General features: G+C 47.3%; 2 protein-coding genes across 2 annotated transcripts in view; both read right to left on the reverse strand.

Moving 5' to 3' along the window:
- The window catches only part of TLDC2 (TBC/LysM-associated domain containing 2), a 4079-nt gene extending 1923 nt beyond the window's left edge, over positions 1–2156 (reverse strand). Inside the window, exons 1-4 of the mRNA XM_009283270.1 lie at positions 2124–2156; positions 1125–1286; positions 463–654; positions 191–286 (exon numbers count right to left, since the gene is read on the reverse strand). Of these exons, the coding sequence (XP_009281545.1) occupies positions 191–286; positions 463–654; positions 1125–1286; positions 2124–2156 (483 nt within the window). The remainder of the gene's footprint in view (positions 1–190; positions 287–462; positions 655–1124; positions 1287–2123) is intronic.
- A 3886-nt stretch (positions 2157–6042) lies between these two features.
- The window catches only part of PIGU (phosphatidylinositol glycan anchor biosynthesis class U), a 61325-nt gene continuing 42717 nt past the window's right edge, over positions 6043–24650 (reverse strand). Inside the window, exons 2-12 of the mRNA XM_009283271.2 lie at positions 22961–23056; positions 21598–21657; positions 20573–20635; positions 18911–19020; positions 17111–17211; positions 15011–15108; positions 12642–12796; positions 11996–12139; positions 11062–11186; positions 9071–9213; positions 6043–6176 (exon numbers count right to left, since the gene is read on the reverse strand). Coding sequence (XP_009281546.1) covers positions 6063–6176; positions 9071–9213; positions 11062–11186; positions 11996–12139; positions 12642–12796; positions 15011–15108; positions 17111–17211; positions 18911–19020; positions 20573–20635; positions 21598–21657; positions 22961–23056 — 1209 coding nt within the window. The 3' untranslated portion in view covers positions 6043–6062. The remainder of the gene's footprint in view (positions 6177–9070; positions 9214–11061; positions 11187–11995; positions 12140–12641; positions 12797–15010; positions 15109–17110; positions 17212–18910; positions 19021–20572; positions 20636–21597; positions 21658–22960; positions 23057–24650) is intronic.

The raw sequence follows: 24650 nt of genomic DNA on the forward strand, positions 1-24650 counted from the left end.
CACAACCGCGGGGGACCCCAGCCGGCAGGGTCCCCTGGCTGCTTCACCCACGTCTGGCTAAGTGCAGTCATGTCACCCCAGACCCTTCCCCAGCACCTTGGGGACCCCCAGGTGTGGCCGGGTCCCAGGGGCATCACCAGCCCCCCCACCCCCCCAGGGTACCCCGCGGCTGGCAGCCTGCAGCCCCCACCTTCAGCTCTGGGGAGAAGGAGAAGAGGAAGGTCTCCCCTGTCCCGTAGAAGCTATTGCTGCAGCGAATGGTGCTGGCACAGAAGGCACCAAAGGCCTGGGGGGAACAGAGCGGGGGAGTCCCATGCCGCAGCGCTTGATGGGGCTCCCCAACGCTGGAAGGCACCCCCCATCCTGCTGGCAGCAGCGAGGATGTGGCCAGGCCCCGGGTGATGCCAGGTTCGCTGCCCCCAGCACCATGGGGCAGCTGGGCTGGGGAAGGTCCGGCCATACCTGTGCCTCTGTGTCCCTGATGAGCAGCAGGGCAGGGCAGCCCGGCTGGCCTCCGCACCGGTACAGGGTCCGCAGGCTGAAGCCATCCCGCCCGGTGCAGTACAGCAGGCGCCAGGGCTGCTGCGTCAGCCGGGGGGGCAGGTGGGGGCCCAACTGGGGCAGAGTGGGCTCAGCCGGGGCTGGCAGCTGCTTCTGAGCAGCCTCCCCACCCCACCCCACCCCAGCATTCTCCCAAGACGTCTACCCAGACATCCTCCCTCCAAGCATTCTTCCGAGAGGTCTCCCCAGGCACCCTCCCCTCCTCCAACTATCCTCTCAAGAGACCTCCTCCCCCCCCCGAGCACCCTCCCGAAAGGTGTCCCCAAGCATCCTCCCCCTAAGCATGCTCCCAAGGGGGTCTCCTCAAGCTCTCGGCCCATGCAGCAGCCTCCCAGGATGCTTCCCCCAAGCATCCTCACCCTGAGAGCCCTTCTGAGATGTATCCCTGAGCATCCCCCCCCTGCCCCCAGCACTTCTGGGGTGGCTGTCCCCAGGGACAGGGGGATGTCACCTCTCTGGCCTCGCACTGGACCAGTTCCTGGCAGGACAGTGGCCATAGCTGCGTGGCGCAGGAGAGGTGAGCATGAAGGTGGGATCCCCATGCTGGCAGGAGGGTCTCTCACCTCCTGGAACTCCTCGTTCCGCAGGATGCTGCTTGGTGTGCTCAGCACCAGCCTGCACAGCTGCTCCAGGGCTGGGGCTGCTGCTGGGGCTCTCTCCCAGCCCGGCTGCCCCTCTCCAACTGGCTCCCCACATCCCACGGGCTGCTCCTCGTCCTGGTCGGGCTGGGGGCAGGTGGAGGTAAGTATCTCTGCGGGTCCTGAGGGAACAGCATCCCCGAACCCGCCCTGCATGGGGTGTCTTCCATCCTGTGTCCAGGGGCTGAGCGAAGGGGCCCAAAGGCCGCAGGGATGGGCACTTGGCTGAGCCTGCAGCTCAGCTCCCAGCTGCCTGCTGCTCCTGACAGCCCTGCTGTGCTATGTCGTACCATGCCGTGCCATGCTGTGCCCTGGCACCCTGCCAGGCCATGACACTACTGCACACGGAAGTTCAAGGTTGTGGGGCTGCCCGAGGAGGAGGAGGAAGAAGAGGCGGGGAGGCTTCCACAACTTCAGCCCAACCTCAGCTCTAGCAGAAAAGGTGAAGCCCAACTGCTCCCCTCCTTGCCCACGGCCGGGCTGGCCCACAGCACGCGTGGGGTCAGGGATGTGCCTTGGTCCTGTGGCAGCTGGTGACAAGTGTCTCAGCTGGCCATGTGCTCAGGGTGGCTGTGGGTGCAGCGCCTGCCCGAGGGCGAGTGGGCAGCGGTTCCCTGCTGCTGGTGGGGGGGGCAGGCAGGAAACACCCTGAGGGGACAAGAGGGATGAGCAAAGGCAGTCCCAGGTGGCAGGACATCTCCTGCCCCCAGGGTGGGGGGGTGGGCGGGGAAGGGCAGCAGGGCTAAACAGGCAGGTCCCAAGCACGTCCATCACCCTCCGCACCTCCCTGGCCCCTTGCTTGCCCCAGGGCAGGCCCTGTCTGCCTGGCCATGCGTCCAGCCTGGCTGGTGTCTCCCGATGCTGCCCCGGAGCTCATTCCCAGCACCCACACTGCCATGTGGGACCCCGCCACACTGGACCTACCAGGAGGTGGTAGCGGGCACGGAGTCCCCTCATCATGGGCATGTGGATGCTGCCGGGGTGCTCTGAGCCACACTGCCAGGGAGCCCTCGACACCGCCCCGTGTTAATGTTCACCTGCACTGGCCCCTCCCTGGCCACCCAGCACGTGACACGGTGGGTGGGGATGCTGACAGCCTCTCCTGGTTCATGGGGGTCCAAGATGTGCCCCCCCTGCAAAGCCAGGTCTTGCAAGGTGCTGGGACGGGTGGGCAGGTGTCCCCCTCCAGCCAGGCGCTGTGTGGCCAGTGGTCATCACCTCCTTTGCACCCCAGCCACCGCCTGGGCCAGGCTCTGGATTGCCAAGCAGGGAGCCCCGAGGCCGTGGGGGAGCCCTTGTTTTGGGATCAACTGGCAGGTCGTGCCTGTGTTGCTCTTTACAACACGACTGTTGCAATGGTTGTAGTAACTGCCAACACCTGCCTGGAGGATGTGGTAACATGTGCCCCTCGCTCTGGGAGAGACAGCCTGGGTTGATGACCTACAGTCAGGTGAGCCAGGGCCCCCGGGAGAGCTGGGGCTTGGTGGGGCTTGGCGGCTGCAGGAGGAGTAAACCCCTGGCTGAGGCATCCTCCTGTCTCAGGCACCACTGGAGAAGCTCCTGCAAACCAGGGAGGGCTGTGCTGTTCCAGTGTGTCCCCGTCCCACTGGTGCCTCCCTCCCCAAAGCAGCCTGCATGGCCATGAGCCATAAACGTCCCATTTATGCCAATACAGGAGTTTCTGCATGCCCGGCATGGTGGCATGATGGCTGCAGTGGCCTGTCCCAGGCCCTGGCCCCACTGCAGGCATTTTTGGGGTTGCTCCTTGCCTCCATGGCAGGGCCCGTTGCAGCCCCATCGGTCCTGGCTACCCTGGTGGGTGGGTCCCAGCTCCACTGTCCCCACCAGGCTTTGATGGCAGCAGTGGTCCAAGGATGGCAGCAGGAGGTTGGGGGTTCCTGGTGCCTGGCACAGCTGACACTTGGCCACTGGCAGAGCCCTGGGTGGGCCAGGAGGTCCCGGTGGCCCCAAAAGCCTCCCCTGGGACCCACCCCCTGCTCAGGAGCCAGGACGGGGAACCCAGTCCCTGTCTGAACTGCCATAGGACAGCCATCCCTGCCCCTGTCCCTATCCCTACTTCTCCCCCTGCCCAGTTCCTGTCCCTGACCTTGCCCTTGACACTGTCCTGCCCCTGCACTTGCTTCTGCCCCATCCCTGCCCCTGCCTCAATATCTCTCCCTGCCCCTGCCCTTTCCATACCCCTACCCATGCCAGTGCTTCTGTCCCTGTCCTTTACCCAGCCCCTGCCCCTGCACCTGCCTTGCCCTTGACCCTGCTCCTGCCCCACCCTTTCTGTACCCCTGCCCCTGATTCTGCCCCTGCCCATCCTGCCCTTGACACTGCACTATCCCTGCACTGCCCCTGCCCTTGCTCATGCCCCTTCCCTGTTCCTGTCCCTGCCTCTGCCCTTGCCCTTTCCCTGCCCTTGCTCCTGCCCATTGCCCCTTGCCCCTTCCCCTGCACTATCCTTGTCTCTGCCCCGGCCCTCTTGTGCCCCTGCCTCATCCCCTGCCTCGGCTCCTGCCCTTGCCCCTGCCCCTGTTCATGCCAGTGCCCATGCCCCTGCCCCATGCTCTTCCTCTGCCCCCAGTGCTCACACCGTTACCTCTTCTCAGGACCACTTCTGAGTCCAACTTTGGGCCCTGCTCCCCTGGGAGACCCAGCTGGAGCCAGCCTGGGGGGGGGCTGCTGGGTGGCCAGGGGTGGGGCCCTGGGCACAGTCACAGGAACAAATTCAGCTGCTGGAAACAGAACGGCGCTGCTGCCCACGGCCCCTCGGCTCAGTTCTGCCGCCTCCCGTCAGCATCGTCTCCCTCCTGATGGGCGAATTATTTTCTGCTTTGTGGGAAGAGGAGGGGTTGTAAAATGGATAGCCCCCAGATAGCCCCAGCTGTTTACCCTCTTATTTTCTTTTACACTGCTGGCGGGTTGAACTGTGCATAGCTGGCTTTTCCTAAAATTGGGAGTGGGTTTCAGTGTGCCCCAGGAGCGTCTGTTTGCTTTTTGGTGTGCCCCAGGGCCACTTGTTTTCCCTCCTGACCCCTGTGTTTGCTTTCAAGTCCCCTCACAACCCCTCCATGTGCCTCTCGGTGCCTCCCAGCCCCCACTCACCCTCCAGTGTCACACCCCCATCCCCCCCCCCAACATATTGTACACAAGAGGTGTTTAAAACTTGCACAGTTTATTATGCTCCTTGAAATGCCACACAGCCGGCAGCCCAGAGCAGCCCTGCCTCCATGTGCCTCTGCTGCGGCCCGAGCCGCAGGGCTGCTGGACGGCCCGCCCCGGCCGGAGCAGCTGAGCACAGGGGGCTGAGCTGGGCTCGGATTAACACCCCCCCACCAAAGCGCTAATAGCAGTGCAGTAAGGCAAAAGTTTTAATTGTCCAGAAAGAAAGAAAAGCTGTTGACAACCGCCTGGGCACGTTGGTCTCTCAGTTGCTCTGTACCAGGTGCAGTTTGGTTTCGATGTTGTCACATTCCCAGCCCTTTGGATTTTTCTTGGGATCAGTTGGGGCTGCCTGCTGCCCCAACACCAGTGAGAAGGCTTTCACACTGCAGTTACTGCTTCTCAGTGCCACCGCGCAACCAGCAGAGCAAGAAGCCAGCCTGGTGGATTTGCCCCAGTGGGTCACGTTCACCAGGTCAGCAGCGGCAGCAGCTCTGAAGTGAGCAGGTCTGAACACAGACAGAGGGGAACCATGGGGGAACCGAGGGGTAGTGCTTTAACGGAGTCCGCTGTGCACAGCCACAAGATACCATCACTGTACTTGCAAGGGGGTAACATGGGGAAGTGCATATCCCGTAGTGTTAAGCAACTGTGGAACACCTGGAGCCCAACAACTCAACAACAGCGGTGGCTGAGGCTCCTTCTGGATTTGGTCTGGGGCCTTAAAGGGGAGATTTTGACAGCTCCTGGTCCCTAGCCCAGGCAGGCAGCTTGCTTGTTCCATGTCCAGGCTGCTGCCCCAAGCGATCACAACGGTATAGTGTGAGCCCTGCACTGCCAAGCTTTGTTACCCTACAGAAACAAGGAGTAGCGGGAGTCTATCTATCTCCACAGTAGTCTTCCTTCTTCTGAGACCCTGTAATGCCTCTGTGCAGCTCCTGACATGAAAATGTCTGTGTTGCTTCAACGGGATAGAACAGTTAGTTACCCAGTACCCACCCTGCTCCTGCTTTCACCCCAATTCCAGTTCTTACTAGTGTTTGAGCGCCAGGGTTATTACCTGTGGCAGCAGCTTCAGCTGTCCTCCTTCCAACAGGTCATTCATTTTGGTCACCGATTTGTTTCACAAGCACCCACTGTGCCTGAGCACATGTGATTTTTCCAGATCCCGCAACAGTAGGAGAAACAAGAAATGGCATCTGCAGCCAGGGCTTAGGCACCAGGTACCCACAGATTGCCTTGTGCCAAGCGGGAGCATTACTGGTCAAAGCAGCGAAGGGGAAATTTCCAGGAGAAGCAAACATCTCCAAGAAGCAGTGATAGTAAAGTAAACAGTTTATGGTCTGAGCTCTTTCTGGGACACAGATTCAGCCCTGGTTTTAGCTCAGACACTTTCTCCAGTTCCTGCTGGACTGCCCCAGAGTTGATGGCTGAGGTCGCAGTGAAAAGCACAGCTCAGGGAAGAAGGGAGATGCTCCAACGGAGGCACTGCAGCTCCTACTTGTAGTTCTTACAGTCTCTGCACTGAGCCCACAGCTCAGGAGGGTATTCCCAGAACCTCAGCCCTTTCTTTCAGTAGGTATCATTCCCAAAGTCAGAACTCATTCGGGGAACCTTGCCCACCCACCCCACATACCCCAAGCTTTGCATGTTCCTTAGAGTGGTCCATGTCCCAGGGAATGGTGGGCACAATCCTTATTTCAAAACAAGCATGGCCTCTGTCCCATCTTGCCTTGTCAAATGGAGTCCATGAGTGAGGTAGTACTCCCGCCGAAGGAAGGCATAGAAATAATCCGAGATGAGCAGGATCTGCAGAAGTGAGATGTTCAGACACATCAGTGGTGCTTCAGAACAAGGAATAAACAGGGACATGTGTTTGTGACAGACCTTGAAGGGGTTTAAGAAGTTCTTAGACTGTTCATCACGCTTTGCGAGAGGACACACCGGGATCCTGTGAACACTCCTTGTCCATTGCCTTGCAATATTAAGCCAAGGGAGACTTAAACTAATATCTGTTGCACTACTAGTGTGTTCTCACAGACATCTCTGCTAAGGAGACAGTAGCTCCATAAACTGACCAAAATATATGACAATGGCAGGTCCATCTGTGCCACAGCTTTACAGACCATCTCAGCCTCACCCACAGGACTCCTTCCATGCAAGCACTGTCATGCAGTTCAACCCAAATGCTGAAAGTCTCCTGCTGCTGATTGCTATTAAATACTTCTTAATTGTGATTGTTTTTCAACAGCCATTTCTACTCAGAAAGGGTAAGAAGCTTGCAGGCAGCAGAAGGAATACCACAGCTCCTCAGGTCAGCCTTAGCAAACAGAAGCTTTAGCAGTTTAACAAAATGATACTTACCAGGCTAAGGGGTGAAGAGAAGTGCTGAAATGTCAAGGCTGTGGCTTCACAGTACAACGTCCAGGAGCAACACCAGATAAAAGCACTGCTTCCACCCCCATCACTTCTGCATCTCCTTCCTGCCCCTGTGCTGTCATGCCCTCTCTGTGGGGCAGCCAACCCTGTGTATACATTTGCACACTGTCTCCCTTTAAGTGGTGAACAGAGCTGGCTATCCCCCAGGTTTTCCCCTGATCCAGGTCAGAGCATGCTGCCAGACACATGGACGTTGGCACCGTCCTGTGTTGCTCGGGAGATGGGCGTACCTTAGGCTGGTATTGCCACTGGCCATGTTGTAGTGTGAAATCACAACTGAAGTGCATTGCAGAGAACCGCAGTGAACGTGGAAACCTGATGTGGAAATCACAAGGTCCCTCCCCTCCTCAGCCCCACTTTGGTTGTACTGAGGCACCATGGTGTGACTGCTCCCTTGCCTAAAAGCACTGAGAATGCAAGAGTGGGTCTCAGCAGTTTTTCTAAAGCAGTCACCTTGGGCAAGCTGCCTCTGCAGGGGCAGGCTGGGCTGCTGTAAGCGCAGGCAGTGACCTGCTGGCTCAGTAGTGCCATTTGTCATTTAGCCTCTTGTAGTGCGACCCTTCCCCAGGAATGCTGACCTCCTCCGTCTGGAAACAGCATCACATAACTGGAGTGGAAAACCTTTTCGGTGCCAGACCAAGCTAGTAGTTATTGTCCTAATGTCCAGATGCCGCTTAATGCATCACTTCTTACTTTGGGACAGTGCGTTCATCCATTTCCCTGGGGAATTCACTCCAGGGAGACCCTCACCTGAAGTATGCTGCAGTGCTAAGGGGACGGAGGGAGGGACAGTCAGGCTGTTAGCCAGAGCCTGCTTGGGTTACTGTTAAATACAGCTGCGGGGAAGGCTCAGTGGCAGGACGGGAGGATATGGAGGACCAGGGAAAGAGAAACAGGGCTGCAGACTGCTGAGGTCAGAGGAGAAAGTGCGAAGGAGAACAGACAGAGAAGGGTTGAGGTGCCCAGAGAGAGTGAAAACAGCCATGCTTATTCTGTCCGCTTCTTTTGCTGAACACCATGGCTGACTACTGACATGCTATATCAATATGGTTGATTTTACTTTTCACTAAACTTCTGTGCAGATGTCTTAATGGGAAAAGAAAGAGCTGAGGTTAGTGGGGATGAGGGCTAGTTCTTTCTCACAAGGAAATCAGAAAGCAGATTTTTGCTCTGCATTTACACAGAGCACAAGACCTTGCAGGATCTGCTATGGCTTTCTCAGGTAGGAAATAAAAATTCTCTTAGAATATCAAACCTGCCATCTCTAAAGTTTTACTATTCCTTTCATTCCATAGCAAGACATGTAGTTAGAGAGCTAATGACCCACTCCCAATTTCCTACAAGTCCTTCTTAGTAGTATCTCTGTACTCTTCCTCACCCCGCTCACTGCATGGAGTCTCTTTTTGCTTTTACAGAATGGGTGTTTGTCCCCATTTATCAAGGGGGTGGGGGATGTACAAGCAGGTGATTTTCAGCCCCTGGCAAAACCACTCCTCTAGTTTTAGGAGAAGCAGACAAACATAAATGGCTGAGGCACATTCAAAATAAAGGCAACTTTAACATGAAATGAACATTCTGCTCACCCACATGTGAAACTGTCCCAGGGCTTAGGGACATAAGAAATAGCACAGAGAAGAGGAAGGACTTAGAAAAGGTTGTAGCAACTGTGTACATTGAACCCCATCCTCCAGGGGTGCTAAGCTCTGTTTCCCCTAAGGCTAGTGAAAGTCATGTATCTAGAATGGCCTTGAGAGAAGCAGGGAGAGCAAGCCCTGGCACGACTGGGACCCTGCATGTGCCCACAACCTTACGTTTCAGTGAGGTACAACGCTCAGAAAAATTGGTGCCATGTCCCCGTGTATGGGCAGTTCTCATTTGCCTGTTGTCTGGCCCCACTGCTGCTGCCCCATGGGTTTTTCTATTTCCCCTCTTAGCTCCCCTTCTTCATTCACTTGTGCTCTTAGTCCTGCCCTACTGAGATGCTTTTCCCCTGCTATCAAGCAACAGACCATGTAACTTGCAGTGCAGTCTAGTTGGATTGTTAAGCTGTAGCTCAAATACTACAAGAGCTCCTTCCCATTAGTGTGCCAGAAGGTGAGGACTAGGCAGATTTCAGCTGGAGCAAGGAGAGGCAGGAAGCTGCTATGCAGGACTACACAGGATGCAAAGAGCTAGACACATCCTGCAGAATTCACTGTTGCTGACAGGACACCCGATCCAGCGACCTACCCAACGTGCAGCCTTGTTTGCCTCGCTCTACTAACCTGCCCTATGTTGAAAGTCAACGTGATGGCATAATAAAAATTGGAGTTGGCACTTCCTGCATAAATCCATAGATGCCATAGAACGGGGAACAGGAGGGAGCAGACAATGAGCACACATGACAGGATGAAGATGTTCCGGAGGACTGCAAAAGAAAACCAAGCTGTTAAAATGATGCATTATTGAGCAGCCATGCTCACGCAACCAGCAATGGTATTTAGGGTATGTGCAGTGGGGGAGAGGCACTTGCCAACACATACTTCTCTCCAATAATCTTTCACAGTTTGCTTTAATAATTTCCTGGCTAGCTTTTATAAGAAATCCACTATATTTCCCTTTAAAACAAATACTTCTGCCTTTGCTTGAATGTGAAATCCTCATTCTTTCTAGGTCCTGCTTCCAAACACTCTTCCTCAGAGGACTTTGGCCTTTTGGTGTCCACACTACAGTAACTAGCAGTTTTGAGAAGGGCCTTTCCACCAGCATCATGATTCAGAGAGCAGAGCACACCATTCCCTAGCCTCATCCAGGTGACGACAAAGGAAAAAAATGAACCTGTGGGCCATAGGAAGAGAGATACTTTCTTGGGAGGTGGTAAGGAAATGAAAGCACCATAAAAGGAGGAAACTCATATAGGCCAAATGCATTGACAAACACATGACCTCGGGAGGTGCAAGTGTGGCCAGAATCCGTTAGTCTGCATGAGTATGTGTCAGATGGACAAAAACCAAGCACAACTTTGTCTAAAAGAGCTGGGAGCTACTAGGCCAGAAGAGATTTTGTTTTCTGTGAACTATTTATGCCTGTCCTTTGGCAGCAGTATTATAATTCATCCCGGCACTTGTGTTGCTGTGCTTGGCTATAGCGCAGCCAATGTCCCTGAAGGTAACTGAAAGACTCCCGATCATTCTGCAGCTGAAGTGAGCTATCTGACATTTTAACAGCATTATCACATCCAAACCTGTTCACACCTATCTTTTAAAACTTCTTATTCACTCACTGTGGGGTGGGAGCATGTGACAGATGACTGTCCCTCTCACTGGTCGTAGTCCCCTTATCTGCATGCTTGAACATGCAACTGAACTACACTGAATCGGGATTTCTCAGAAGTACATCACCTGCTATGGCTGTGACATGCTCAGGGCTAGCCTGTGGCTTCCTGCCCTGTTTTATCACAGATGCTTTGGCCTTAGCTTTCCTTAGTCCGAAACTAATAGAGCAGATGGTCTCCAAGTCTCTTGACTCCTGATGATGTCCATTATGTCTCCTGACATAACAGGCTAGCTGTCCATAAACACACTTGGCCTGGGTTAGAGAAGACTGCAGTAAAAGGCCCGGACAACCTGGCAGGGTTGGCCAAAGCAGTTGGTTTAAGCAAGAAACACCAGGAAAAACACAGCGCTTCCAAATCTCCCCAGTGTGGCAGGTTCTAGAGACTGATGTGAAAATCATCAGGAAGCTCTCTGGTGATTTAAACAGCTAAAGAGGTTCTTTATGAAGCATTTAAGAAAAACTGGAAAATTGCTTGGAGTAATTCAGTTACTTTCACTCTAAGCAAAAAAGCAGATGCAAAACAAAGAACCACTGCAAGGTGCAGGATTTTAAGGCTGGGGGACTTGCCAATTGCAGGAGCAGTGTTCAAATTACACAGCCTTAAATGGGAGTGAAGCATTTGAAGGATGGATGTACTTTAAATAAGCCACATCCCTTGTGCAGGACTGTAAAAGGTTCTTAGAAAAAAGTTAATCTTCAGAACAACTTGGAGAGAGGGGGAAGATAAGGTACAAGTGAAAATTCCCTCCTCAACCAATTTCAACCTAGTTCTAAAGACACGTTAGAGACTGTATCACTGGAAAAATCAAGCCTCCTTCCAGACACCCCAAGGAGGCCACAAGAGCCTGTGGACATGGGCCTGGTTTGGTTTAATGGTGACAATTATTGGACAGGCCCTTTCCCATTCCAGATAAGGAACAATCAAACACAAAGAACTTACATCTGTAAAGGTGGCTCCAGACTGGAAGGAAGGCCATGTACAGTGCAATGTCTCCCACAGTGGGATAGGACTTGAAGATAGAAATGATTGCAATCTGGATAAACATGAAGAACACAGGGTGTTCCCTAGAAAGGGTAAGACACAAAGGATAAGAGGATGCAGTAGGGTCTCTGGAAACTGGAAATAAGTATCAGCAAGGGCACAAATGTACTGTGGGATAGGCTCAAAGAGGCTCTCTGTTCTCTCCAAACAAGCCTCTGAGTGCTGGGCGGGGTAGACTGAGCTGCTCTGCAGAGAAGCAGTATAAGGGGATGCACATCTGCTTGCTGCCCTCACACAGAAACTTTATGTCTCAACTCAACATACATTTATACAGTTGGTCATCTGGGCTGCTCTTCCCCAGCTCTGTCTTATTCACCGAAAAGCAAGCAGCACCTCCTGTCTGAAGGTTATTTGGAGAAGCCCATAGTTATCCCTCTGGTATGTCATGATGTCTGTATCCATTCCAAGCCAACAGGATAAGCTCACTGAGAATCCAGGCGTGTTAACGGGTGTTTTTATCAGAAAGAAGGGTAATGTTGTTAGCGCAGTCTGCTAGGAAAGTTTTCACTTTTTTCCTGACAGTAACTAACTTGAAGCTGCAGCCAAGAGTTCTTGCTTTCTGACTACACTGGCTTATGCTGGCAGGGAGCAGGCACCTCTATAGCCTAAGTTTCTGCTCTCTCTTTTGATGCCTGTAACACGTCTGTTGCATAGCAGAGCCCAACTCACTCTATTTAAGAGGAATAAAGATTGAAACTTTGGGAAATGAAGAGGATAGGCCCTGTTAAAAGACTATTTTTTTCAGGCTTGTAGATCCAGACATCTGACGCCAGCCTTATAAGCTTCCACCGGAAAAATGAGAGTAAAAAAACTAGCAGAGAAACATACTTACTTTAGCTTTATTGCCAAGGGAATGGTGTAGAAGAACACATTGATTTGAAACACACATACGAAGAAAAGACTAAAGTGTTCAAACATCTCTGCAAAGAAGTACCAGAAAAGGCCAATATTGGGTGTCAGATCTGGAACAGAGAGGCTGAAATTTGAAAAGAAAAGTCAAGGTAGTATTTTTAAATGGTTGTTTTTCACTGCCCTGCTTCTGTTACATTAATTAATCATTGTGTGCTACTGGATGGAGGACCTATATTTTAAACCCGTGGAAGAGAAACCAAAGGGGTGAAAACCCGGAGAGAAAAAGGACTAATCCTTCCCTATCCCCAGCAGGATTTAAACCGTTCCCAAGCAGACATTTCTCCAGAGATGAAAATTTCACAGCCACGGTAGCTCAACGATCAAATCCATTTCCAATCAACTCAGTGGAAAACATCTCCTGTCTTCTCTAATTCTTGCTGTTACTTAATTAACAGAAGTTGGCTAATGCCTGCTCTTCTCCACACGCTCTTTCTTTTCTTGCATTGCCAATAAAATCACAGATCACACACTCCTTAGGACAGGGAGTGGGGCACCTGTGTGTGATGCACAAGAAACAACATGGGGGGGGGCTAGACAGAAAAAACAGTAAGAGTCCTTATACTTACATAAACCCGTAAACAGATGGGATAAAATCCCAGGAGTTGAGGAGGAAGAAGGAGAGGCAGATGATCACCACTAGGCTGCACAGGTACAGGGCTGCATACTGCATGGTGTAGAGCCAGAAGCTTTTACTTTTCAGTTTTATTGGTATGAACTGACGCTGAAAATGAAATACAAGCAGCAGATATCCCTCATCAGGTGGAAAGCCACAAGAAAGCCCGAGCGTTCAGAACGTAATTTTAAATCGATGAAAGAAAGCATCAAACACTGGCACTATGGCACTGGAAGGAGCAGCTCTCAAGCACAATTTGCTTGATGTTCTTCACTCTGGCCAGTTAAGTCATATTGCACATATTTCCAGAACTGTGCTTGAAAATACAGTAGCTAAGCTGGTCATTTCTGCTTGCAGCGAGTCAAGTCTCATGCACTCAATATAAGATTTACACACACCTCCTCACAGCTATACTTGTATCTTAGATGTTTGCAATACTGTACTGCTGCCTGCCTTCTACTGCATGAACCCATATCAACTGGGTGACGGACAGCCCTGCTCCATGACCCACCACCCTGTGATGCCAGGTCTCCACCACATGGACTGGCACTCATGCTCTGCTGAAAGCAGAGAAAGAGGACATCCAGTGGGTTCCTAAGCACAAAGGAGCCCCTCTAAAAGATTGCCTCCTCAGACAAAGACAACTGCTGCAGTCCTGCCACTGCCACATGTCCTGATAAGTCAACCACAAGCCCTTGTCACATAACGTGACATATGGGTATCTCACTCCAAGAGGTCCCCTGACTGCATTTGTAAAGACAAATATACACACAGGGGCAAACACCTTTGGGAATCGCTCAGAGTTCTGCAGCTCCAAGTCAGTGATGCAGCTTTGCCATTTGGTACTAGGGTTTACACTGGCAGGAGATGTACAGAGAGCCAGCTCTAACTGATGTGGGCTCTGTGTAAAGCATGTTCTGTTTTCTCAGTCATAGTGTGTTTAATGCCACTTGCTGGAACAATGTAAGCAAGTTTACCAAGGATTTTTGGCAGGACAGATTGGAAAGTGCTGGAGAAAAGCTATTTAATTCTGTACAAAGAATGCAGGAAAGTTCATTTACAAATCTGGATAAAAGAACACACACTAGCATGATCCCCTTTAAAAGCTGCAAATTAGGCATTCACATATCAAAGCACTTGTTGTTGCTTGTGAACACAACGCTTGTACTTTTCTGCTGCTTTACTTTGACTAAAGTTAAAAGAGAACAAATGAGACCAAAATATAAAATATATAAAGTAAACACTCCTAAAAATTATCAAACTGAAAAAGCAACACTGACTCTGCAGAAGTTCTTGTCTTGCAAAGAGTAATAACAATAAAATTTCTGAAAAAAAATGAGACATTCATGTCAGATGATAGTCAGGGAAAAAAATGGACTAGAACTGACTCGCCATTCTCTTTTGAAGCTCATAGATTTGAGAATAGGCTGTAATAAACCTGTAGTTAAGATTAGTTATAAAAATCATGAGGGAGACAGAACAGAAGCAACGAAGAAACACTGGCAAAACACTCAACAGCAGGACTTTCAGAATGGCAAAAATAATAAAAATGATCACCAAGTGATCTGTGAATTGGGGTAAAAGTCCTTTGCTAGTGGTCACAGCCTCACCTTGCTCCCGTATCAGAATAAGACTATCAAATGATCAGTTTTCATTAAGTGCATTATAATTTGGATTCTTGGTTAAGTCACTGTTTATAGTATCAGCACAAGAGCTAAGAGAGACCAGCGGGAAGCATGCAGGCAAACCGGTGATGAATCCACTCACTAGCAAAGAGCTGCCTCAGCTTTAAACCCTACCCCTGCCTGCAGATGTGCCTACCAGCCTACTGCTGCGCTAGTTTTGTCTGGAGCAGTGTCTGTCAGTTGAGGCACTGTGTACCCATGAATGACCAAGGTCAGCCCTGCTGGAATTCAGGGGTCCTGTTAATGGGGAGGGAGAAAGGACAAGGGCAACCAGCCGCTTTCACAAGCACATGCCTTTTGCCATTAAACTCCAAATCAGCATTTCAGAGTTTGAGTGATTCAAACATACAGCTCCTCATTCCTCCTCTCCAGGTCTAAAATCCTCATTGTTATTCACACGACACAAAGAATAGCACTTATTTCGGGCAAGCTAAACACCAGCCAGTTCTGTAGATGACTTTCTGCTCCCTTCTCTCTATGCACAGGCATCCCCATTAAGGCTTCAAACTTCCCGTGGTTTGACGAGAGTCACTTTTTCTGCAACTCAGGACTTGCCCGACTTCCCTCTCAATAGCTAAGGACTGTCTCTGCACAGCTACAAGAAGACAACAGGTACCAACAGTTAGAAATCATCTACCTGTAGAAGGTAAAGCAGTGCTGGAGCAAATAATGTGAGAGGGTAGAGTGACTGGTATGTTGCTAAGGCCAGGAACACAGCACTGAGGAAGGCACTACCTGCAAAGAAAAAAAAAATGTTCATTTGTAAGGAACATTTAATATAAACAGCCTTCCAGACAGGAAGTCCAAATGGGAAGAAATGCATAACCCTCTGCAGGGGCTTTACAAATATCAGAACACCGCTTAAAGGCGTTTTTAGCAGAGTGTGTCCTGGACAGTGTCCTTTTCTTAACTACATTTTGAACGGAGAATGACTCATACCAAGGTGATTCTCCCACAAGAAAGAACCGCTGAGTGGTTTATATCTCCTATCATTCACATACAGAGATTCATGTAATTCAGTCTATATATAGACCATGCTGTCTGCTGTTTATGCATGGGAATACACTCACTTAAGTCATATCTGCCATGAAACAGCTGTTATACTCATACTGGGCATGTTGGATAACCTCGTCACCAGAATGCGTCAGGGCCCTCAGCAAAGCTCTGTGAAAGAGAGCAAGCGAAAGTCTGCAGCTGACGGAATGAAGTGGCATTAGCCCTACTTTACAGATACCAAAACTGAGGCGTAAAAAGGATTAGCACAGCTTTTCCAAGTGGTCTTAAAAATATGAATGCTGTTATTGAGGAAGCTTTATTTGAGGTGTCTCAGGTTGAGCTAAGTGCTGAGTACTCACATTGCCCAACTACCAAAACCAGAAATCAAGTGCAAAAGATCCCAGGTTAAACAATAAAAATACAAGCACCCAGTGCAGTAGCCTGGTTATAACTTCCAGTCTTATGTCATTCGATGGAAGTCATCTGTAAAAATACAGCTTAGACAGCAAGAATTCTAGTGCATTGGACTAATTGTCAGCCTACTGACATCAAACACTCAGTAAGCTTCTCTCTGCTTCCACCTTTTGAAAGAGAAAATATAGGGTTACCTGGTGATGAGCCTTCTCCATTCTTCAACTACACTCTCCTAGACAGAAACCTCCCTATCCTCTATTTTATCGAGTGTTCAATTCTGCACAGATCTAAAGAATTGGTACCCAGAAATCATAGTCATAATCTGATATCCTCTCTTTGCCCACTTTAAAACCTAGAGGCTGCCACACTCCCACTCAGAGAGAAAACACAGGCGGCAGCCACTACAGTTTTGTCTATGACTGAGCTATTTGTCTTATGCTATCAGTGAACAGTTAAAAATCAGTTTAAGTAAACGGACCCCACTCGTTTGCTTTTGCAAATGCTTTTAAACCAAAACCCCTCCTGCCTCAATTAGTCAATAATTGGAGGAAAACTTTCTTTTGGAAACACTAATAAAAACAATCTATATCAGCTTTCTTCGCAACGTCTGGGTCTGGGCACTGCTGGAGACAAAAGATCAGACTGAGCTTTCCTCTGATCCAGCACAGAACTCCTAAAACTTATGTGACTAGTACAAATCACATACGCTAAAAGACTTCAGCACTGGGGAGTCATAAATGAAACAGAAACCTGGCATTATGCACAAAATGAATGAAACAGCTATTCTGTCATAATCTGTTCAGCTGTGTCGGTATGGTCTTTGGTTACTGTTTCTGCTTCCCCAAAGCTCAATTAGCTAATTTCAAACCAAGGTTACAACTGTGAGTGAAAGCCAAATAATAGCTGCAGGCAACTGCTTGCTTTTGAATAAAAGTTCAAAGATACACTTTGAAAATAAATTGTATACAACACTTTAAGTGTATATTCACGTACAAAAGAAAGAGCAGCAGAGCATTATGTCCTCCTACACACAGACAGGCATTTCTTCATAAACAGAAAATTATTCAAAGTCATCCAGGAAAAGGAGTCAGTTCTTAAACTCCTAGGTACACTGAGATGAAAGCAAGTTTTGACTTGACTATAAAGTCTCTTGATCTCTTGTGATTTCAGGTCAAACTTTGACCTTGCTCCAGTCCCCGTTTCTGATGTGTTTCACTGAGATCTTTGTAGCAATCATATTTGTAAAGTTCCACCTTGATTTAATTTCTGCTAATTTTCTGATCTTTATAGAAAGACATAATGAACCATTTTTTCTTCATTATGTTACCTTTTATTGTAGCTAAAATGAAGAATGCAATGACAGTATTGTTGATGGCACAGGTGGACTTTGCCACACAAGACATCACAGTGTAGGGGTTTAACAGGTAGCTGAAAAAGAGCAAAGGTCGAGTTACATTCATGCCATTCAAAGGATATACCATCTAATTAAAGAGACGTTCAAAGGAAAAACAGATGCAGTTTGCCATTTCTTTTTGTTTATTTACATTTGATGGGATCCTTTCCTCATCAAATTAACTCAGCTGAACAGGTTCTTTAGTCTGGAGCAAAAAACAGATTCTTGGATTGTAGCCTTGGACACAGTGGCCACAGGGAGCACACTGGAGAAAAGGAGACGGTTGGGAAGATGGCTAAAATGCAAGTTCTATCCTAGAAAATGACTACCAAAAATGTTCCTTGTTTTGCAGAAACATTGTGCATTTATCCAGTCAGACCTAGGAATACTGGGTCCAAAGTAAACTCTTTCTGTTACTCATATCTACTGACTCTGAGAAAGTAATAAAAATAAGAAGATAGCAAGATGGAAACAAATCCCCAGGCACGAGCAGTTTCCCCAAACCCAATGGCACCTGCACACTCCTGCTACGGCAGAGCAATCATTTCTGTTCACCATGACATGATCTGAGCACAAAACCTGCCAGCTATGAAAACCTGGCATATTTTAACTGGAATTATGGAAAGACAGCAAACTCTGAACACTTCTACCTTCCAGAATGCAGCCACACTTTAGTTAGTAAGGATGCCAGCTGCTTTTGGAAATGAGAATTACAATAACCTCAAAAGCACAGAAGAATGTTTGGAAGGATTACCAATACAATAAGCAAGATAATGTATCAATCAGCCTTGCTAGTAACTAAATCAATCATCAGAGTGAATAGACAGGGCTGATGATTTCCTAATTATCTCTTTACATAAACATTTTTCCCACTTCTCTGAGTCCCAGGCTTTTTCTGTGTTTCCAGAGAGACAGCGTACAGCAGAATAGGTACAACTTAATGCCAACTTTGCTGCGGTAACGTGCAACAATGTTAAATACAAAACAGTCTGCAATTTACAGACTCTCTCGCCCTGGGGAATTTACCATTTTACAAAATTCATATGAAAATAAGAAAAAATAACAACTTATCTAATGGAAAACTCTCTCTGACACAGAATAATTCAGATGATAATTTATTCACATCAAAACCCCAATTAAAAGAATAATTCTTTGACATTAAGTACCTTGCTTGTATATTATTTATTTTAGTTGAAGTTTTCTGAAATAAAAAGTATTTAGGATACAGAGGAACAACAAGACATGACACTATTAAGATGACAACCTGAAAATATTTTTGAATTATTATAAGCAATTCTGGGATATTCAAGTTGTGATATTCAGCAAACGTTTTGTTTGACTGCTCAAAAATTGTCCTAACTTTTCTGAAAAGACACCCGAGACATTTGGGAGGCATAAAATCAGTTTTGATGACATTAGCATACAGGCAGAATAAATGGGCATGTGATCTGTGCAGACACAACATTCTTGCTACCAAATTAATGACCTTATGCTGTTGAGCCTCTTAGAGGGCCTGAGTGAATTTACTTGTTGGCAACAAACATTTGGAAAAGCATCTGCTTTTCACTTTCAAACCGAGTATTCAGAGCTGAGGGGATTTTTATGTATAATAGGAAATTCAGAATTCTTGGGGAAAAAAAAAAATTCTTCAACAAATGCTGAAGCCCCAAATCAGACAAATAAAACCCAAAGGGAGCTGAGGAACCAAAGCAGCCTACAAGAAGCAATACTTACAATAGTGCTACCTTGAGGGGGATGTAGTGCATTTCCATGGGCGTCCGGATGAGTTCAGCCACATCTGGTGCATATTTATCCAGTTCTATTAGGAGCTTTTGCTTTTTGAACTGAACAAGAGAGAATGACCGAAGACTGTCAGATGAGGAAAGTCATTATTTCTTATCACTCAGGATTTCCATTACTGTGGAACAGTATATATGAGCCCCAGGCGTGAGCCAAAACTCATGTTATGTGAGGTGTTGTACAAACAGAACAAAAACCCCCTCTCTTTTCCCAAATACATAACAACTGAAGTGGAAGTCATGAGAAAGCAGATAATCTCTACTTATTTGAACTTCCTTAATTACCTGTGTCTAACTCTTGACACAGCTGACTGAATTCACCACGCTAGAGTTTAACACTTTCAATCTTCCTAAAGCTTGTCTGGATCTCCAATGACTTTATAAATTCACTGTTCAACATACAAGCCCCTAAGAAACCAAGTCACAGAAGCATGCGGTCTTTGCTACTCTGAAGATGGATACCTCTATGCCAAATCTCCTTTAGGAACCCAAGATCTCTCTCTTTAATCTATCTTGTTCTATGATGCTCTCTATGGAGACAAAAGAGAAATCTGAATTATGAACCTACTGAACTATATCACGGTGAGACAGAAGGAGAGAGATGCTGGCAATAAATTCTCAATGAGCAAAGTAGCTCACACACAGGATTTTTACACGGCTGTCATTCTATCATGAGTTATTTCTCCAACCTCAGAGGACAAGGAACAAGTATGTAGCTGGACGGGAGACCACAGAGATGCTGTAGAAAATGCAGCCTCCCTGTTCATGTTGATGCTGAATCACTGCCCCTCTAGGATCGCAGACCGCACAGCATTACACAGCTTATACAAAATGTTCTCTGAGCTACTTATGAGAGAGCTCACCTCAAAATACATGTACCTATAATCTGAAAGGAACAAGTAATATTTGGTGTCAGACTTTCACCTTGCTCAGTAGAATGATTTATGTCACCTCAGCATCCTTGGAAGGTTTATTCCTTCCTTTACACATTTCCAGTCTGTGTATTAATTCATGCTGTGTGCAAATACAAACCATATTCAGGGTAAAACATTCCAGGCTCTAGCTACAAAATTTACAGAAGATTGTAGCAGGAGCAGAGGTGAGAAAAGAAGTGCTCAAGTCTTGCCAGAAGTCTTGCCAAATCCATAGTCCAGTAATTAAATTCTGCATACTGCAAACTGCCACAACAACTGAAGGTGGGTTTTCAGTACACGTTCTAAAATCTCACATCCCATCTTGTGTACCATGACCCTAGACTTGTCCGCATTTCATTGGCTATTGCATTCTCACAAACTTCTCAAATTCTTTACACTCCTTTTCGATTAAAGAATCTACACTGCTGTGATCATCATTCAAGGGCAGTGTGGTAGCTACGGACACTAATTTGTTTCATACCGCAATACTGCCACAACAAAACTTAAAATACCTCCGCTGTTTACCACATTCAGTCCCCATGTTTACTGATCATCCAGATATGATCAGATTTACTGCAACGAGGACTGGTTGATACTGCATCATCTGGCATGTGTTTTCTTTGGTACAAGATATTTATACTTGCTGGGAGAAGAGGATCAGCAACACTGGCAAGTCAGCTTACCACAACTTTGTTGAAGTCCTGAATGGCCAAGTAAAGGGCAACAGCAGTTAGCACATCAGTTATCTAAAAAAGCAAGGCATAGACAGACTGACTGTAAGCAAAATAAACAAATGGAGAAAAAGATATTGGACAGTAATACAATAAGGACTCTGATCTGACTCAGCTCACGAGAAGAAAAAACAAGCTTTAAAAACACTAGACTGCTGATTTGTACACTGTGCTCACACACCACCGCTTAACCTTGAAGCCATGAGCTGTATCAAAGATATTAATATTTACAAAACAAGAGAGTGGGGACTTAAGGTGAAAGAAGTATGTGAGGGTAATAGAATCACTGATCTAATTAGAGCACAGGCAACACTGGGGCAGTGCCCAGCTGGCTAAACCCACCTGTCCATTAATCGAGCACGACAGTGCCTTGAGCTGTCCCAAACTTACCAGGCAGCCGTACAGTCATCTGAACAATCAGCACAAGCACAACGCAGATGGCTGTTAGCTCTGCATGAGACCTGCCCAGCAGGGATCCGGGGAGAGAGGCTCCACCAGGTGGCATGTGCAGCCAGCTATATGATTTCTGTCCTTCTGAATTACGCAGACTCGGAGAATAGTTTACAGGAGACATTTGGAGGACTAACCCATTTGTGCCCTCTTTGCAGGCCTGGGGTTTGGCAGTGGGTTTTAGTGAGAAACACTGCAGTGTAGGGATAAGACTGGGGGGACAAAATATTCTGACCTTTAAGAGGTAACTTTTGAAACTTGAAACAAAATGCCAACTTCCTGTCCCTCTGCGTGGATACTTATCTAACCAAGAACTCACAAAAAAGAAGGAACATGTACAACAAGGGAAAAGCCCGAACATGGATTTGTACAGGCAAAGCTGCCTTTCTAATTAAACTGTGAGCTCAGCAGGAATCTGAACTACAGGGAGGCTGAAGGTCCCCGATTCTTGCAGGACTAAAAGGAAAGTCATACTCAGCATTTCACAGAATGAGACCTTTCAAGAGGAGCTTTCCAGGAGCACTTACCATGAACACCAATTCAGCATATTCAATCAGGAAGTGGAAGAGATATATTATCAACGGGGTCTAAAAGAGAGCAGAAGGGAAGCCCATGTCAAATACTGTCCAGACAGAACAACTGGTGATTTGATGAGGAAAATGGAGCAGTACTATGAGAGACTGCGAAAGGCAATTTTCCTTAGCCTCTTCTACAACGCTGTTACTTCAGAGTAAAGTGATGAAACAAAGCACACTTACTGGTCTTTTTCCTTGCAAAGTTCTCAATGCACTTTATAAAAGACACCGTCAACTTTGAAAAGTATATTCTATTCCAACTTTTCAATTCTACCAGTATAGTGGTAGAGTTACAATAGAAAGCATATGAAGAACAGCTTTAGAAAATAATTTTTTCTAGAGAATCTATTTTTTCAGGTTGTTTGCAGGTACTTTTGAAAGTATTTCCTGCATAGCTGGTTTCATTCTTTAGCCTGTTGTTTAGATGAGTCTTTTATAAAGCAAAAAGAAGAAAGCATGTTAAAAACATAAAGCAGTAGGACTACGGTCCTATCATTCTTTTACTCCAACAGCTTTTCCCTTCTAGGGTAAGAGGAAGAGCATGTTTCTGAATTATTCCTTTGACGGAAAAACGTAATCTGGAAGTACTGTATTTACATGGTGTAAATTCAGTCTTCGCTGTGAGGAAATATATTTCTTTTGAAATACTTTTGAAATAATGTGATGGCATAAATAAGCATGGGAAAATATTTTCCAGTCTGGAAGAAAACTGTGTTTAAAGAAGGAGAATTTATTGAAGAGAAACAAGTTTTCAGAGGTATGCAAAGCATCTGCCTCACCCCTAGGTGACACTATGTATGAGTGTACCTTCATATCAGTAAGACCACTCAAGGGCACAAAAACTCCACAGGTGCTTAAGTGTTTGGAGGAACGAGGCGTTTTCAAGATGCATGCTTGTGCTGATGTTAATATTTCTGCAAATGCAGAAACTCAAGATGCTGCTATCCAGTAAAACTGTGTTCAGACTCACAATGACACTATCTCTCCCTGCTCCGGCCTCTGCTGAAAGGAACATCTGGATGTGAACAGAATGTTTTACTTATTACAGATTTCCCCTATTTCAGACTCTCCTTATGCAGTAATAAATATTATGATGTCTATCATCTGCACAGCAACGAGTTATTCCATGATGAACTGCATTTCCTCATTGTGCTAGTCACTACGTATACAACTATTGCACAGACAACTACATGACTCCAAGTTCTCTGAAGTCTTTGAGACAAGACAGGTCCCCAGCCTTTGCCAGTCCGTGAGCAGTAAGACTAAGAAATGTGCCACTTGAATATCACGTTTAAAATGAAGCGTGCATACTGACCTCATGAAAAATAGCTCCAGAATATGGCGAGACCCCTAAATCCAGCAGAGCTAACCCTTCGACCACTGAAACATACAAAACGCCTGCATTAGAATCCTGTAACGTGGGAAGAGAAAAATCTCATGACGGTAAAACTATAGTTTTTAACACACCCATGGTCATAAGAATCTCACATTGAATCGCTATCTGAATGGGTGACACAAAATTTCACAAAGCCAACAACCAGCTAGAATTGATTGTTTTTCTTCTGCCATGCAAATTTCTTTTGTAACTGAATGGTCAGTTGTAATCTATTTATTTGTTTCAGCTAAAAATGTAATAACTGAAATGTTTTGCACTTAACTACATATAAATCAGATATATGATATTTACTGATTTTAAGTCACCTATTATGTGACGCATGGTATCTACGCTGGAGAAATACATAATTCTAAGAGGGCAAATCACGACATAATATACAATTTGAACTATTTTGCCTAATTAGATGTAGAGAGACCTGAAACGTCCAAAACCACAGTAAAAGAGCAGAAATGAATGCATATTACCAGGCAAAGCTAAAAGCTTTATCCGTTGTTGGAACTTCCTGACATTTCGCAGCCTTAATTCAGATCCTTTGGAATCATGTAATTACAGCTTGCACTGCAATGCATGCACACGTTTTTCCATAGGATCTCCACCTTACTGAGCACAAAGGTTCCCTGGGGATTGAGCAGCGTATGCAGTGAAAGAAGCTACGGGAAATAGGTCCATCTGTTCAGAGGGAAATGAGGCAGGAGACTGCAGGAAGCAACAAGAGGTTCTCAGTTCAGCGACATGCTGGAGAAGTAGATTCTGTCTCTGCTACAAAGTTCCCCTATGATGACAGCCTGGACTTTTCAAGGTGATCCTAACTGTGCTCCTTACTCTCTAGACGCCTACCTTGGTGCCCTAAGGTAAGATTTAGAAAGTATCCATTGCTGCAAGGGAATTTTTGGGAGCTGTATTTTGAAACTATGAAGTACGAAGTGCTACACACTGGAGCAGAGGCTTTAGATCAATCAGATGCATTCATGCTTTTGACCTTTATCACTCTGTGCCACTGTTTTCCACCCCAAAACTGCAAATAATTTTACCTGCATAATAACTGGATATTGTTTTCCCAAAGGGCTGTCTTTAAAATAAATTAAGGTTCCTAACGGGCTCAGATGCTACAGAGATGAATGCCACCAAAAAGCCTTGATTAAACTGTACCTCAGTCTTCAGAAGAGAATTTGATTCGTTGGTAACGTGTGGGGCCACAAACTGAGCAAGGAAAATGAAACGGTGAATAGCTGTGCATGAACTGGGAACCATGCAGTCATGTTCACACCACGAGACGGTGCTTGTGCAGTTAATGTGTAATGAAAGCGACTCAATCAAGGTTGCTGAAACTACATATTCAGTGCCAGATTTTGTCACTCTCCCATTTTACATACATCTGTGACACAATCAGTTTGTACAAGCGCAACCAAGCCAGCTGCACACAATGGCTAAACCCCCATCCTCCTGCCTTCGGTCTCGTGTCCCTCCCGCCCCCTTGCAGCTGCCGAACACTCGCTCTTCCTTCGGGGACAACTGCCACGGACCATTTCATGCAGCTTTCGGTCGGGCCCGGGAGAGGAGGGGCCCGTCCCCAGCCCCGGGACTGCAGCCCGGCCCTCTCCCCGCGGGG

Source organism: Aptenodytes forsteri, unplaced genomic scaffold, assembly GCF_000699145.1.
Source record: "Aptenodytes forsteri isolate BGI_AS27 unplaced genomic scaffold, ASM69914v1 Scaffold38, whole genome shotgun sequence".
NCBI classification, from domain to species: Eukaryota; Metazoa; Chordata; class Aves; order Sphenisciformes; family Spheniscidae; genus Aptenodytes; species Aptenodytes forsteri.